The sequence below is a fragment of the Aethalodelphis obliquidens genome, unplaced genomic scaffold (assembly GCF_003676395.1).
Source record: "Aethalodelphis obliquidens isolate GAN/ISIS:26980383/991018 unplaced genomic scaffold, ASM367639v1 scaffold26, whole genome shotgun sequence".
Taxonomy (NCBI): domain Eukaryota; kingdom Metazoa; phylum Chordata; class Mammalia; order Artiodactyla; family Delphinidae; genus Aethalodelphis; species Aethalodelphis obliquidens.
In genome coordinates, this window is record NW_020837970.1 from 6,032,063 (window position 1) to 6,049,209 (window position 17,147).

Genomic DNA, 17,147 nt, shown 5'->3' on the forward strand with positions numbered 1-17,147 from the left:
GCCTTACTCTTCTTCATACAGCAGACATGGCATAATTCCTTATCATCTTTGCCATCAGAACTGGCACAGGTGCACTCCTCCAAGCCATATTTCTCACAGATAGAACCTGCACATTGCTGAAAGAAAAATAAAAGACCAATTATTTAATCCCTATACAGTCAAACCTCTTGTTGACAATAGCAGACAGAGACACCTCCAATGCTAAAATAATTAAATAGAAATACAAGTCGGGGGGCGGGGGGGAAGCATAGATTAGTATCAGAAATGGATGGTATAAACACATCTTAAAAAGAGTAAGTGCAGGGGCTTCCCTGGTGGCGCAGTGGTTGAGAGTCTGCCTGCCGATGCAGGGGACAAGGGTTCGTGCCCCGGTCCGGGAAGATCCCACGTGCCGCGGAGTGGCTGGGCCCGTGAGCCATGGCTGCTGAGCCTGCGCGTCCGGAGCCTGTGCTCCACAACGGGAGAAGCCACAACAGTGAGAGGGCCGTGTACCACAAAAAAAAAAAAAAAGTAAGTGCAAATAAGATAGTAAATCTTTAAAGAAATGGTAACTTAAAAATCTAGACCAAACAAAAACAGAGAAGGAGATTAGATGAGCATCGACTTTATGTTGGTTATTATGGCTCCTTTATAAGAAGAGAAAAATGAAATTTTCCTCATGTAGAGGAAAGTGATTATTTAGCCAAGAAAGCTTTAAAGGCTTCACATTCAGAGGAAATAACTGAGAGTTCTTTTATTTAGAGTATTAAAATGTTAATTTATAAAACTTAAAAGAAATACAAAGTTACATGCCTAGTTACATAACTATTTTTCTCTAGAGAGTATCAAACGCATGCAGTAGAAAGATGAAAGACAAGTCAATAACTAATCAAATGCCACCAGGCACTTATGCCACATAATGCATTCACAGCTTTGTGAGGAAATAGATAGGGACCGAGATTAATTACTTTATGCGGCTTTAAGTGGCAACAAGCAATTATCCTGAAAAAGGTTTCATAAAACTAAATAAACAACATACAAATCAAATGCTTACCCCATTAATGCACACTTGTGTATGCCTATTACAGTCTGTAAAGTTTGGTTTAGGATCAGATGCTGGGCAGAGAGCTGTGATACCATTACATATTCCTTCTTTTGCACAGTCTGAATCATCCCGACACTTCTCAGTTTTTGACTTGAATGCACACTGTGCTGTGCAACAGGGACCTTGACTTGGACTAGAAGAAACATTGAGGTGAGTAAAGAAAATCACTAGGATATTTCCTATACATATAGATACAGTCCTAATTTTTAAATCATAAATGCTAAGTATGTTACTGTTAAACAAGTCTTATTGGAATAAGAGGCTATTAAATTTCAACATTCTAATAAGTGCAGAAAAGTGATTAAGAATCTTGTTTTTATAATGAAGGCATACTATATTGAGCTTTCTTATTCTATTCTATTTGCCTATAGTAAAAGGTTATAATGGAAAATGGATTAAATATTAGGCAAGTCATCATTGTTTTTCATAGATACACATTAGTCAATTTATCAACTTTTCTCACATTTATACACTAAAATCAAACTAGGATACACAGAACATCCATTTTAAAAGTACTGCACAAACAATATTCTACTGCTTATATCTATCACTACCAAAATAATTTGGCAAGTGAAATAAAATTATATGACAACTAAGTTACAGGAGTGTATGGAATCCAAACTATCTAAATATTTAAAGTTAAGATTCTAAAACTACTGACAAAAGTCACATTTTTAAAGTTAGGCATTAAATAATATGTATTTTATTGAGTGTCCTTTGCATGTCCTTTTTTAACACCCACCACACAAACTGCAATTACAAGTAGTTCAATCTGCCAACAACAGTGCCCTAAATACTACTACTCCAGAAAATAAACCAACAACAAATAACAAAGTTCCAAAACCACATACATCTCCTAATCACAGTTTGAAATCTGACATAACTGCCTTCAGGTGACTTCCCAGGAACATTAACACCTTGGAATTAGCAAGGTACCTGCATTGCTTTCCAGGTTTCAGCTTGCATTTTTTCCCTTCCGGTTGGTTTGCATCATAGCAGCACTCGTCTTTACACTGGTCACTATAGCCGCAATCACATTCTTCACCTTGCTCTACCATTCCATTTCCACAAATAGGCTGGCCAGATTCTGAAGAAAATAAATAAGACAAAATAAGCATTATATGCAATATTAATTTTGTTTAAAATTTACAAACTCTTTAAAGCCGCAGAACAAAAGGAGAAAGGAAAATTTCAAAGAATAAGAAAAGTAGAACAAACTAGGAATCTGGAAATGAGGAGATCTAATTATAACAGTGGCTTGGTCACTCACTAGCAATGTGGCCTTAGGCAAGTCACTTCCCTTTTTCGGGGCCTCAGTTTCTTAAGCTGTACAGTGAGGGAATTTGACCTGATGCTCCCTTCTAAGGTCCCTCACAGAAGTGGTAGCATTCTATTTAGGCCATGCCACACTGAGCTTTACTGAACAATGACTGTACTATTTATATTTTTAGCACGTAAGTACAAAGTAAGTCAGTGTTTCATCAAGCAGAAAAAAATTAAACCTTTTCTGTTAGAAAATTTCAAACATACACAGAAGTAGTAAAAGAATAAGTATAGTGAACTCCCATGTACCAATCACTTAGCTTTAGCAACTTCAACAATATGCTGTAAACAACTCCATCTAACATATTCAGCTGCTCTTAACAAATATCCCAAGATGAATCTAACAGATAAGTTCTTCCTTTTTAAAATCTAACCATAATACCATTACACATCTAAAAAACTTAACAGTATGCTTAATAGCATCTAATAGCCAATCCATGTTCAATTTTCTCCAATTACCTCTTTACATTAGTTTATTTGAACCAAGTTTCACACAAGCTTCCCCCAACCCCTCTCCCCATGGTTGCTTTTGGTTGACATGTATCTTAAGTTCTTTTAATATGTAACAGATTCCCTCCCCTCTTTTTGTTTTTACACTATTGTTAAAGAAATTGGGTCATTTTATTTTATGGAATTTCCCACATTCTATTTGGCTGACTGTATCCTGGTCAATTAGTAAATTCTTTTTGTAATGTACATTAGTTTTGCTTGTCAGCTAGACCAAGCTCCTTAAGGGAAGAACCATGTATTATTTACACATTTTGTATTTCCAGAGTCTAACAATATTGGGTCAAATCTTAGTTCATTAAGGTTAGGCTGTCTGGTCTAAGCATAGTGAATAATTTCAGAAAGATTTTTAGGCTCTTTTTAAAAATTTTTTGATTTTGCCAGTGAAGTTTAAAATTGGAACAAGAATGCTACTCTTAGTAAGAACATAAAATCACTGAATTTCAGTATCTGCAGGGAAATGAAAAGAATCAAATGTCTTCATTTTAGAGAAAAGAAAACTAACTTTCACAGAGTTTGTGACTTGCTGGAAACCATATGCCCCACTATGGACAAAACACAGTCTAAACCCAGGTCTTCTAGATCTAAAATCTGGTGCTCTTTTCTTTCTGTTATACCAAATCAATGTGGAAAACAGTTGTAGCACAGCCTTCAGACTGAGAACTGAGTGAGTGGAAGGGAACATATCTCAAGCACAGGAACCTAAAACAATGCACATCTGAATCAAAAATATTCTAGAAAGCCTAGCTTTATACTCAGAAACTTCATTCTTATCCTTGACCACATCAAACATTAAAGGAAATTTTAGAGGTAACTGAAGCTCCATCTCACTCTTTCCTTCTTCTTTTTCTTGGCCATGCCACGAGGCTTGTGGGATCTCAGTTCCCCAACCAGGGATTGAACCCGGGACCGTGGCAATGAAAGTGCCGAGTCCTAACCACTGGACTGACAGGGAATTCCCTCTCTCTTTCATTTTATAGCATCTCTTTTGTTCTCAAAAACTAGAAGCATGCACATGCAAATATATACTAAGTAAATAATAATGATTTTTCTAGTCTAGCAATAATCATTTTATAATTCACGTGATGTAATTTAGGAGAAAAGGAAAAACGATAGAAGTCAGAAAACCATTCATGCAATATTTACTACACGTTAGTTTTCGTCTCATACAAAAATATTACTTCAAATCAGCTATTTGCTAACAGCTTAAATACAAGGAAAAGGGGCTGTTTAAATACCAAAATTATAATACGTACATATTTCATGGTAATTTAAGAAACAAATTTCCTTCCCATAACTAAACCAATTTCCCATAAGAAATTCCCATAAAAATTTCCCATAAGAAATTCCCAAACAAATTTCCTTCCCATTAACTAAAAAGCAATATGCTCATTTTTTTCTATCTTACGTAAATGTTATTTCTTTCTTTATTTTTTTTAAAATTGAAGTATAGATATTTTACAATGTGGTGTCAGTTTCAGGTGTACAACAAAGTGATTCAGTTATACATACATACATCTATGTAAATATTTCTTTTCCAGAATCTTTTCTATTATAGGTTATTACAAGATATTGAGTATAGTTCCCTGTGCTATACAGTAGGTCCTTGTTGTTTACCTATTTTATACATAGCAGTGTGTATATGTTAATCTCAAACTCCTAATTTATCTACCCCCCATGCCCTCGTCCCTGCTAACCCCTTTGGTAACTGTAAGTTTGTTTTATGTGTTTGTAAGTCCATTTCTGTTTTGTAAATAAGTTTATTTGTATCCCTTTTTTAGATTCCACATACTAGTGATATCATATGATATTTGTCTTTCTCTGGTATTTGTCTATACTACAAAGCTACAGTAATCAAAACAGTATGGTACTGGCACAAAAACAGACATATAGGTCAATGGGACAGGATAGAAAACCCAGAAATAAACCCATGCACTTATGGTCAGTTAATCTACGACAAAGGAAACAAGAATATACAATGGAGAAAAGACTGTCTCTTCAAAAAGTAGTACTGGGAAAACTGGACAGATACATGTAAAGGAATGAAATTAGAACATTCTCTAACTCCACATACAAAAATAAACTCAAAATGGATTAAAACCTAAATATAAGAATAGATACTACAAAACTCCTAGAGGAAAACATAGGCAGAACACTCTTTGACATAAATTGCAGCAGTATTTTTTTGGATCTGTCTCCTAGAGTAATGGAAATAAAAACAAAAATAAACCAATGGGACCTAATTAAACTTAATAGCTTTTGCACAGCAAAGGAAACCATAAACAAAACGAAAAGATAATCTGCAGACTGGGAGAAAATATTTGCAAACAATGCTACTGACAAGGTGTTTAATTTCCAAAATATAAACAGCTCATACAGCTTAATGTCAAAAAACCCCACAAACAACCCAATCAAAAAACGGGCAGAAGACCTAAATAGACATTTCTCCAAAGAAGACATACAGATAGCCAACAGGCACATGAAAAGATGCTTAATATTGCTAATTATTAGAGAAATACAAATCAAAACTACAATGAGGTATCACCTCACAGCAGTCAGAATGGCCATCATTAAAAAGTCTACAAATAATAAGTGCTGGAGAGGGTACAGAGAAAAAAGAATCCTCCTACACTCTTGGTGGGAATGTAAAGTGGTGCAGCCACTATGGAGAACACTATGGAGATTCCTTAAAAACTAAAACCATGATCCTGCAATCCCATTCCTGGGCATATATCTGGAGAAAACTCTCATTCAAAACGATACATGCAACCCCAATGTTCACTGCAGCACTATTTACAAGAGCCAAGACATATAAACAACCTAAATGTCCATTAGCAGATGAATGGATAAAGAAGATGTGGTGTGTATACACACACACACACACACACACACTAACACACACAATGGAATATTACTCAGCCATAAAAAAGAATGAAATAATGCCATTTGCAGCAACATGGATAGACCTAGAGATTATCATATTAAGTGACGTCAGACAGAGAAAGACAAATATGCTCTTTTTTTTTTTTTTTGCGGTACGCGGGCCTCTCACTGTTGTGGCCTCTCCCGTTGCAGAGCACAGGCTCCAGATGCGCAGGCTCAGCGGCCATGGCTCACGGGCCCAGCCGCTCCATGGCATGTGGGATCTTCCCGGACCGGGGCACGAACCCGTGTCCCCTGCATTGGCAGGCGGACTCTCAACCACTGCGCCACCAGGGAAGCCCCAAATATGCTCATTTTCAAAGTCATTTTCAATCAGGAAGTTTATTGTGAAAATCCAGTTTACAGATGAAGAATCTATGTGTCACTTCTACACTAAGAAGATTTAGAAAAACTACCACTGATAACAACAATAACAAAAATGATAACATCAATGTAATTTCAATCTGCCCTTTTAAAAGAAAAAGAAGGCTTTATAAGAAAAAGTCAATCAATAAAAGTAAAAATTGATCATTTGAACATCATCAAAATTTAACTTTTGCTCTGGGAAAGACTGTGAAGAGGGTGAAAAGACAAGCTACAGACAGGAAGAAAATATATGCAGACCAATATCTGACAAGTGACTAGCATCTAGACTATATAAAGAACCCTCAAAACTCAACAGAAAAAACAAAAACAAAAAACTCAATGGCCAAGAAACATGGACATTTCACCAAAGAAGATATACATATGGCAAAAAAGCACATGAAAAGATATTCAATGTCATTAGTCATCAGAAAAATACAAAGTAAGGTACAATGAAATACCACTATATACCTATCACAATGGATAAAATAAAAATACCAAAAGCTGACAAGGATAGAGAGAAATTAGATCACTCATACACTGCTGGTGGGAATATAAAATAGTACAGCCTTCTAGAGAACAGTTTGGCAGTTTCATATAAATAAAAACAAACAACGGCTACATTGATCCATCAGTTGGATTTGGAGGCATTTATCACAGAGAAATGAAAACTTATATTCACATGAAAAGCCTGTTTATCGCTGCTTTATTCATAACTGCCAAAAACTGAAGATAACCCAAATATCCTTTAATAGAAAAATCGTTAAACTGTAGTACACACATACCACCTGCAATAAAAAGGAACAAACTAGTGATGCAGGCAAACAATTTGGATTAATTTCCAAGGAATCATGCTGAGTGAAAAATCCCAAAGGTTACATACTGTATGATTCCATTTATATAACATTTTTGAAGTGACAAAATTTTAGAAATGGAGAATAGTGGGGCAGCTGAAGGGACACCAGGAGGGAGGTGAGTGTGGTTATAAAAGGACAACGCCAAGAGTTACTTGTGGTGGGACTTCGCTGGTGGCACAATGGTTAAGAATCCGCCTGTCAATGCAGGAAACACGGGTTCGATCCATGGTCTGGGAAGATCCCACATGCCATAGAGCAACTAAGCCTGTGCGCCACAACTACTGAGCCTGTGCTCTAGAGCCCACAAACCACAACTACTGAGCCTGTGCTCCACAACTACTGAAGCCCGTGCATCCTAGAACCTGCATGCCACAACTACTGAGCCCAGGCGCCTAGAGCTCATGTTCCACAACAAGAGAAGCCACTGAAATGAGAAGCCCGCGCATCGCAACGAAGAGTAGCTCCCACTCACCACAACTAGAGAAAAGCCCGCGCACAGCAACAAAGACCCCACACAGCCAAAAAAAGAATTAAAAAAAGAATTACTTGTGGTGATGGAACTATTCTTTATCATGGCTGTGGTGATGGGCACATAAACCTACACATGATAAAACTGTATAGAACTAAACACACACACAGAGAAATGATGACAGGAAAAACTGGGGAAATCTGAATAAGATCTGTGAGCTGTATCAATGTCAATATCCTTGCTATATGTAATAGTGTATTGATACTATACAGTTTTGCAAGATGTTACCACTGGGGGGAACTGGATGAAGGGTATATGGAATCTCCATTATTTCTTACAACTGCATGTGAATCTAAATTATTTCTGTATAAATTTCAATTAAAAACAAAAGGCCATAGTGTTATGTCAATTATACCTCAAAAAAAAAAAAAAATGCAGGGCTTCCCTGGTGGTGCAGTGGTTAAGAATCTGCCTGCCAATGCAGGGGACATGGGTTTGAGCGCTGATCCAGGAAGATTCCACATGTCACGGAGCAACTAAGCCCGTGAGCCAAAACTACTGAGCCTGCACTCTACAGCCCGCGAGCCGCAACTACTGAGCCCACGTGCCACAACTACTGAAGCCTGCATGCCTAGAGCCCATGCTCCGCAACAAGAGAAGCCACCGCAATGAGAAGCCCACACACCACAACAAAGAGTAGTCCCCTGCTCATCGCAACTAGAAAAGCCTGCGTGCAGCAACAAAGACCCAATGCAGCCAAAAATAAATAAATAAAATAAATAAATTTATTTTAAAAAATGCAGCTAAAAAAATGAAAGGCCGTCCTTATCTGGAAACCTTCCTCAATTCTTTCTCCTTTGCTGCCATATGTTTAACTCATCTATAAGAGCGTTGTTTATGTGCAATATGAGCAGGCCTCAGTGTTTGCCTTCAAGTAACTTAAAATCTTGTAAAATAGGACAAGGACCCCCAAAAACATAATACAAGGTAGAATATTTAGAACATATTAAATGCCCTACGAGAGGCATAACAGATGAATGGATAAACAAAATGTGGTATATCCATATAATGGAATATTATTCGGCCATAAAAAAGAATGGCATTCTGATACAAGCTGCAACTTGTATGAATCTTGGAAATTTTATGCTAAGTGAAATAAACCAGATACAAAAGCATTATCCCATTTATATGAGGTACCTAGAATAGGCAAAGTCACAGAGACACAAAATAGATGAGAGGTTACTAGGGGCTGGGGAGAGAAAGAAATAGGAGTTATTGCTTAATGGTTACTGAATTTCTATTTGGAGTGATTTTAAAAGTTTGAAAATGGAAAAGCAGTGATGGTTGCATAACACTGTAAATGTACTTAATGCTACTGAATTGTACACTTAAACTTAGTTTAAATATAAATTTTATGTTATATATATTTTACCACAGTAAGAAAAAAATTCATAGCAACTTTATTCATATTAACCCAAACCTAAAAAGCCCAAGTGTTCCATTCAATAGAAGGGTGGATAAGCAAACTGTGATATATTCATATAATGCACTTCTATTCAGTGGGGAAAAAAAATGGTACAAAATACTAATAATGAATCTCAAAATAGTATGCTGAGTGAAAGCAGCCTTCCACAAATGGGTGCAAACTGTATGATTCCAATTATATGAAATAAAATAAGCAAAATTTATCTATGGAGAAATAAATCAGAATAATGGTTGCAGGAGGAGTGCAAAGATTGATGGGGAAAGGAAATGAAAGAACTTTGTGGGGTGACAGAAATGTTGCACATCTTCACAGGTGCTTAGATTACACAGGTAAATGTATTTGTCAAAGCTCATCAAATGGTGGACTTAAGATTTGTATATGGCGGGCTTCCCTGGTGGTGCAGTGGTTGAGAGTCCGCCTGCCGATGCAGGGGACGCGGGTTCATGCCCCGGTCCGGAAGGATCCCGCATGCTGCGGAGGAGCTGGGCCCGTGGGCCATGGCCATTGAGCCTGCGCGTCCGGGGCCTGTGCTCCACAACGGGAGAGGCCACGGCACTCAGAGGCCCACGTATCGCAAAAAAAAAAAAAAAAAAAAGATTTGTATATTGCACTTATGTGAAAAACAAAAACACCACAAACAATATTGAACTTTACTTAAATTGAACTCTACTTATGTAGGCTAAAGTGTTTAGGACTGAAGTATACTGATATCCACAATGCACTTTAAATTTCAACAAAAAAATATGGATTGAGAGATGAAGAGATTGACAAGTGTGATAAAGCAAATGTATTAAAGTGCTAACAACTGTAAAATATAGGTGGTGGGCACATACTAGGTGTTTACTATATAATTCTTTCAAGTTTTCTGAATGTTTCAAAATATTCATAATAAAATGCTGGGAAAATATACATACCAACAAAACAGTTGTTTCTCTTCTTCTCAAGAACTTGACTTATATTTCTAATACTACAGAGTGAGAATTTATTGTTGTTAAGTTTGTCCCCAGATGTTGCTCTTGCATACATGATGTAATTGCCGTTTTCTTTTTGTCCTAAATTCTTAGATTCTCCTGGAGTGCACTCTGTTCCAGAATCATGCTGTCAAAAAGAATATAGAGTTACATAAACAGGAAGTAAAATAAGGTTTTCAGGTCATCTGATTAAATGTAATTTTCTCATCAGAAGAAAAATGGAAGCTTATGGACTCTCCTTTAGAGTAGATCTTACAATTATTTTAGACTGTGAAAAGGAAAATAATTTGCTCTTTTAGGGGTCACTGTCTCAGAAGGGAAGAAAAAATCAGTGAAGGTATAACTGCAATGGATACCTTTTTTATTTTTATTTCTTTTTTGAAATTTACATAAATCTTTGACACATTCTGCAATTATTTCTTTTAGTTGGATTCCCAGTGGTAGAGTTACTGAGTTAAAAGGTCAAATATTTTAAAGGTCTTGATACATACTGCCAAACTGCCTGACAAAAGGGCCATATTAATTTACATTATATAACCAAATGGATCAAGATTTCAATAGGCAGAAATGGGAAGGAATTGGCTTCCTGGCAGAAGTAAAGTTTTTTAAAATGACTTAATTTGACAGGGAAGAAGAAATAACACTGGAATTACACTTAGACCCAAATTATGGAAAACCCTAAATGCTAAGATAAGGAAATTGTATTAGCAATATCATCAGGTATTAGAAGTAAGGTTGTGAACAGAAGTGACATGATAAGACCGATTAGAACTATACCTAGGGCTTCCCTGGTGGCACAGTGGTTAAGAATCCACCTGCCAATGCAAGGGACATGGGTTCAAGCCCTGGCCCAGGAAGATCCCACATGCCGCGGAGGAACTAAGCCTGTGCGCCACAACTACTGAGCCTGTGCTCAAGAGCCCACAGGCCACAACTACTGAGCCCACGTGCCACAACTACTGAAGACAGTGTGCCTAGAGCCCATGCTCCTCAACAAGAGAAGCCACTGCAATGAGAAGCCCATGCACCGCAACAAAGAGTAGCCTACGCTCACCACAACTAGAGAAAGCCCGAGCGCAGCAACGAAGACCCAACACAGCCAAAACTAAAACCAAATAAATTAATTTAAAAAAAAGAGAAAGAACTATACCTAGACAAAGATTCATCTGCTCAGAGTCAATACATTAAGACTTTCATACCGAGAAACAGGAACTTGTCTCATTTATGATTACAACTCCCCACAACAAAGTTTATAAAGTGGTTAACAGCAGGTGTGCAATAAACATTTAGGATAGGATAAATAAATATAAGGGATAGAATGAACCACTCAAAGAGAAAGTAACACTGTCATAATACAGATACATGACAGGAGAGATAAAGACAGATTTTAGATAAAGATGTCAAGGGAGACAGGCTCAGGAGTTCATGGTCTGGCTGATCTCACTATTAAATTACTTAATACATATTTACTAAGTACCGACTATCTATATGTATGGTATCATGAGCAACATACACAAAGGGATGAGGTGTATTTGAGCATGACAGAATCATTATAAGTAGTCTGGTATGACAGGAAAAGATAGCAAGGTAGGCAAAAAAATGTGAACCAATTTATCCATTCAACAATAAGCAAAAAGTAATATTACATTAATGTCTTAAAAACACCTCTCTGGCAACCAGGCAGAAGACAGATTAGAAGGGAAGTGAAAAGAGAACAAACTAGATATCCTACTCCAAGTATGGCCCACAGACCAGCAGCAGCAGCATCCCATGGGAGTGTCTTAGAAAGGCAGACACTCAGGCCCAACCAAAGGCCCACTGAAATGGAATCTATACTGTAAGATCCTCAGCAATTTGTATGCACATTAAACTTTGAGAGACCCTAGATTAACGAACAGAAGAGTAGTTGGAAGGGTACGAAAATCCCCTGGTAAGGGTTGGATGAAGGTGACTGGGAGAGTCGAGGACATTTAACTGCCCTTGAAAATGCAAATTAACAAGAGTTCTCTGCTCATCTCTAAATTTTCAGTTACTCTTTTTAGAAAATATCACAAAAGCAGACAAGAGGTAGAGCGATTCAACGCATTTTAAGTACTTTATCCAAGAGTACTGATAATAATCTATCGATTTCTGATCGGAATTAGAAGAAGAAAGACTTGCAACTTAGTGAGAGGGTACTTATATTTTACAAACTGGGGGAACATTAGATAAGAGCATTTGAGAATTTTAAGCTATGATATTACAGTTTTTTTCTAAACTCATAAAAATTTCCATTTTTACAAGTGATAAGGTACAAGTAAATGAATTTATATGCAGTTTTCAAATGAAATTTTCCCAAACTTGTTATTTTAATAAGCCCCACCAAAATCACAAAGACAGAATATCTTTCAGTATTTTGTATTTCCATGTGTATTAATCTTCAGTTCACTTGAAAATCAATTCAATGAACTGGGTATTAAATGATACCAAAGAACTGCTCGTTTTGTCAGGTATCATAACCACATGGTGGTTATGGAAGAAAATGTCTAATTTTTTAAGAGATGCATACTGAAATGTGGAAGGGGGAATGAATTTGATTCTAACACCTTACTAAGAAAAAGAAAGAAACACAGAAAGGAGATGTGGCAAAATCCTGATGATCGTTCAATCTGAATCAGAGGTTGGCAAATCGCAGCCCACAGCCTGTTTCTATATGGCCTAAGCTAAGAATGGTTTTTCCATGTTTAAAAGATTGTAGGGCTTCCCTGGTGGCACAGTGGTTGAGAGTCCACCTGCCGATGCAGGGGACACGGGTTCGTGCCCCGGTCCAGGAAGATCCCACATGCCGCAGAGCGGCTGGGCCCGTGAGCCATGGCTGCTGAGCCTGCGTGTCCGGAGCCTGTGCTCCACAACGGGAGAGGCCACAACAGTGAGAGGCCCGCGTACCACCAAAAAAAAAAAAATTAAATAAATAAATAAATAAATAAAATAAAATAAAATAAAAGATTGTAAAAAGAAGAACAACAACAAAGAAAAATATGCAACAGAGACTAAATATTGTCCCCCACACCTATTACGTTCACTAGTAGACCACAGAAAAAGTTTGCTGACCCCTGTCCTGGATATGAACGGAAGACTTTGCCGTACTATTTGTCTCTACTTTTATATATGTTACAAAGTTTTCATACCGAACGACTTTAAAAGAACAGTCTCATTCCACAGTAGAGAAAGACAAATCTAGTAAACCCCAATAATGCTTTAACAGAAACCAAACAAGAACCCAACAATTTGCTAACATTCAAAATGTACTTTAAGCAATGAAAAGTGATTCTCATTAAATAAATATTTGAATGAATCATGTGCCAGGAACTATTTTTTTTTTAATTTTTTAAAAATATTTATTTATTTATTTTTGGCTGTGTTGGGTCTTCGTTGCTGCACGTGGGCTTTCTCTAGTTGCAGCGAGCGGGGGCAACTCTTTGTTGTGGTGCGCGGGCTTCTCATTGTGGTGGCTTCTCTTGTTGCGGAGCACGGGCTCTAGGTGCGCGGGCTTCAGTAATTGTGGCGCACAGGCTTAGTTGCTCCGCGGCATGTGGTATCTTCCCGGACAAGAGCTCGAACCCGTGACCCCTGCGTTGGCAGCCAGATTCTTAACAATTGCGCCAGCAGGGAAGTCCCCCAGGCACTATTCTAAGGTCAGGGGACACAGAAGTGAATGAAACAGACAAAATTCCTTGCTTTCATAGAATTCTGGCACTGTTGTGCTTATTTTCTTATTTTAATTACAAATATTCTATCTTCCTCCTTTTCAGTATTATGGTCAAGTACATTACTGTGTTCTGACATATAAAAATTAAACATTCATGTGTACTTGTTTTCACTGTAAACAACAAAAATTAAACAACGTGAAAGATTAGTAACTTTTAAAAAATGTAATAATTAAGCAATACTTACTGGAGATCCAAAGTTATGTCCAACTTCATGAGCAAATGTAATGTGAGAGACTTTGGGGGGTACATGAGACCCATAGTTCTGAACAGTAATAATTCCAGTGTTTAAAGACTTCTTCTTACCATCTGAATAAAGCTTACTTTTTTCACATATTCCTCCAGAGCTTCCTAATTCAAAACAAAATATGGCTAAAATTAGCATCTATTTCCCCCCAAATAATTTTCTAATATATGCTGTATTAACCTGAAACATTTTATATGTATTTTGAGTCCAAAATTGGTACACATGTATATCAAATACTCAAAAGTTTCTTTCGTCCAAGGTTAGGAAGTCATTTCAAATAAAAGTTTTAATGGCACACATATATTCCCAGGGTTGAATACAAAGTCCTTATAAAATGTTCCTCTTCATAATCAAAATGTCCTCCAATTTTTCTCCCATTAATTTTGCAAAACAAATATTTAAGAGTCTGTTCAATTTAAATATTTCAGCATTTACACTGGGTCAAATCCTACACCTCTTCATCTTGTAAAAAAAATAACAAACAAAATAACAACTTATATTTAAGTTAAATGAAAGTTGAACAAAATATTCTCAAAGAGATTCTGAGAAAGTCACTGCTACCAATAATAGCAGTGATGCACAAGAGTATGTGATTCACTATCCTGAGAGGCAACATACAATGTATTCTTAAAAAAAGAAAAGAATTAGTGGTCGCACAGGCTGGGGGTAGGGGAAACAGAGAGAGACTGATAGAGGTACAAACTTCCAGTTATAAGAAGAATAAGGTCTGAGGATCTAATGTGTAACACATGATGGCTACAGTTGATAACACAGTACTGTATAAATGAAATTTGCCAAGAGAATAGAACTTAAACATTCTCACACATACACAAAAAGGAAAAAGGTAAATATGTGAGGTGATGGTTGTATTAATTAACTTGGTAGGGGGAATCCTTTCACAATATACAAATATCAAATCATCACACTGTGCACTTTAAATATCTTACAATTTTATTTGTCAATTATATATCTCTCAATAAAGCTTAAAAAAAGCAAAAAATATGTCAAGTGGGTAAAAAAAAGGGAGGAGGGAATGAAGGAGAGAAGGTGGGAAGGGAGAGAAAGCAAATGTGGCAAAATGTTAACTGATTAATCTATCAGGAGTTCACTGTATACTACTCTTGCAACCTTTTGGCAAGTTTGAATTTTTTTTCAAAATAGGTTCAAAAAACTGAATTATGATTTTCCAACATGTCTTGAGGATGCTTGCAAATTTTAAAAGAAAAATCTTCATTTTTACTTATATGATACATATTAAATCATTTTGTAGTTCACCTGTTCGTTTATAGTTCCTGAACGTCAGAGCTTAATACCGAAATGAAAGTGCTTTCACATCTAAAGGCAGTTAATTTAAGAAATTAGAAAAAGAACAACAGCAAATCAGAAACTGGCTGGCCAATCATCGTCTTTATGTACACTAAACTGAGAAGACCACAGTACTTTAAATAACTATTAAAGACTTTCAGTGAGAAGTTCTTTGGTTTACATTCAGATTTAAGAGGTTACTCTATTTAATTATTTTAATTAAAATATCACATGGATTAGGATATTCTGATAACTGATCAAATTATTTCAAATTAGCTTTCTACTACATACAAAGTTACAACAAAGTTATTAAACCATTTTTAAAAGTCTAACATTTATAATCTCTGATAAAGCACACAATAGAAAGCAATTCAAAAAAGATGTACACAAATGGCATGACACTACAATTGCTGCCTTGTTCCTTTTAATATTAGAAAGTACATAGCAACAAATCATAAATTTAATGACTATTAGGATACAATTTAAGAAGCTGAAATGATAATGTGCTTTCACAGAAAACTAAGCTGAAAGGCTAAGTCATATGCAGATTTTAACCAGCAAAGGACTGAGAACCTCTACATTTAAAACTTACTACATCTTCTACATCAAAAACTGGATAGAAAGAAAACAGCAAATGATTTATGAATATTTAATATATTCTCTTAAGCTACCTCTACTTTTGAGTCCTCAACCTTGAGTCCTAAGGACTGTTATCATTATTTCTAAAAACTAGAAAAGATAGAAATAAGCACTCTGTATGTAATAATTACAGTCTATATATTACAGTTTTAAACAAATAGTAAATTAATATCCTGCCTCATCGAAGATCTGTCATATGCAAATTGGTCCAATGCAGTACTGGCAAACTTGAATTAAGCATAGAAGACTCCACGCTGCAAATCTTTGTCAGTTTAAAAAAAAATGTAAATAGCATATATTAAAAACTCTGATAATATACCTTCTGTATTTTTAAGGTCTATCTAATTTAAAGGAAGATCATACATAAACTTGAGTGTACTCTTCTGAAATATAGTCTTTATAATTCATATCTTGTTCAACATCTTAACTGCTTTTGGTTTTAATAACTATTGTTTATTTGGAAAGTTTATTACTTGCTACACAGACTAATAGCATATGTTGGAATAATTCAGTTATACAGGAAGAAATAAAATACTATGTCTAATATTATAAGTCATGGTTTAACTTTTTAAATACTGCAACCACTTTTGATATGCCAGAAACTCAATTAATGATATTATAAATACCTATAGCTAAGCCATAACTCAAGTTCAGTAATTGCTTTACATTGTAAATTTACGATTTTACTACATATAGTCATTACTGAAAAACAGAAATTATGTAATGAGAAGAATAAAATGTTTTTAATTTGAGTCAAAAGCAATTATTGATGGATGGATGACTCAGTGACCAACAAAGAAGTATGACATTTTTCTATCTACAGGATAGTCTGAAAGCTAGTCACAGAATATCAGTTTTAAACTTTAAAAAAGACTCCCCCAAAAGAAAAAAATTATAAAAACTACAGGGTAGTATAATACCTTGACAGAATCCATAAATAAAGTTTTGATGTGAGCAGGCCTAAATATCTAAAACAATAGTATCATGCTGACCATACAATATTAATCTGAGAAGTAATTTTGAAGCAGACATTAGTACCACTCCCAGATAGGTTATTAGGAAATGTCTGAGGGTATTTCTTTATCTGTCAAGTCTGGGGAGCAGTACTCACATGTAATGGGTAGGGACCAAAGATGTTAAACATCCTGCAAGGGACAATCCAGACCTGTACAAAATGTCAATATTAAGTGTCCTCTATTCTAATGATGTAATGTTTTAATGACATAAT

At 36.0% G+C, this 17,147-nt stretch overlaps 1 protein-coding gene across 2 annotated transcripts in view; it reads right to left on the bottom strand.

Annotated features, from left to right (window-relative positions):
• The window catches only part of ADAM10 (ADAM metallopeptidase domain 10), a 111,957-nt gene that overhangs the window by 14,955 nt on the left and 79,855 nt on the right, over positions 1 to 17,147 (bottom strand). For both annotated transcript variants that reach the window (XM_027123144.1, XM_027123143.1), the window contains 5 exons: positions 13,916 to 14,079; positions 9,926 to 10,109; positions 2,021 to 2,171; positions 1,034 to 1,217; positions 8 to 116 (listed from right to left, as the gene is read on the bottom strand). In XM_027123144.1, coding sequence (XP_026978945.1) covers positions 8 to 116; positions 1,034 to 1,217; positions 2,021 to 2,171; positions 9,926 to 10,109; positions 13,916 to 14,079 — 792 coding nt within the window. The remainder of the gene's footprint in view (positions 1 to 7; positions 117 to 1,033; positions 1,218 to 2,020; positions 2,172 to 9,925; positions 10,110 to 13,915; positions 14,080 to 17,147) is intronic.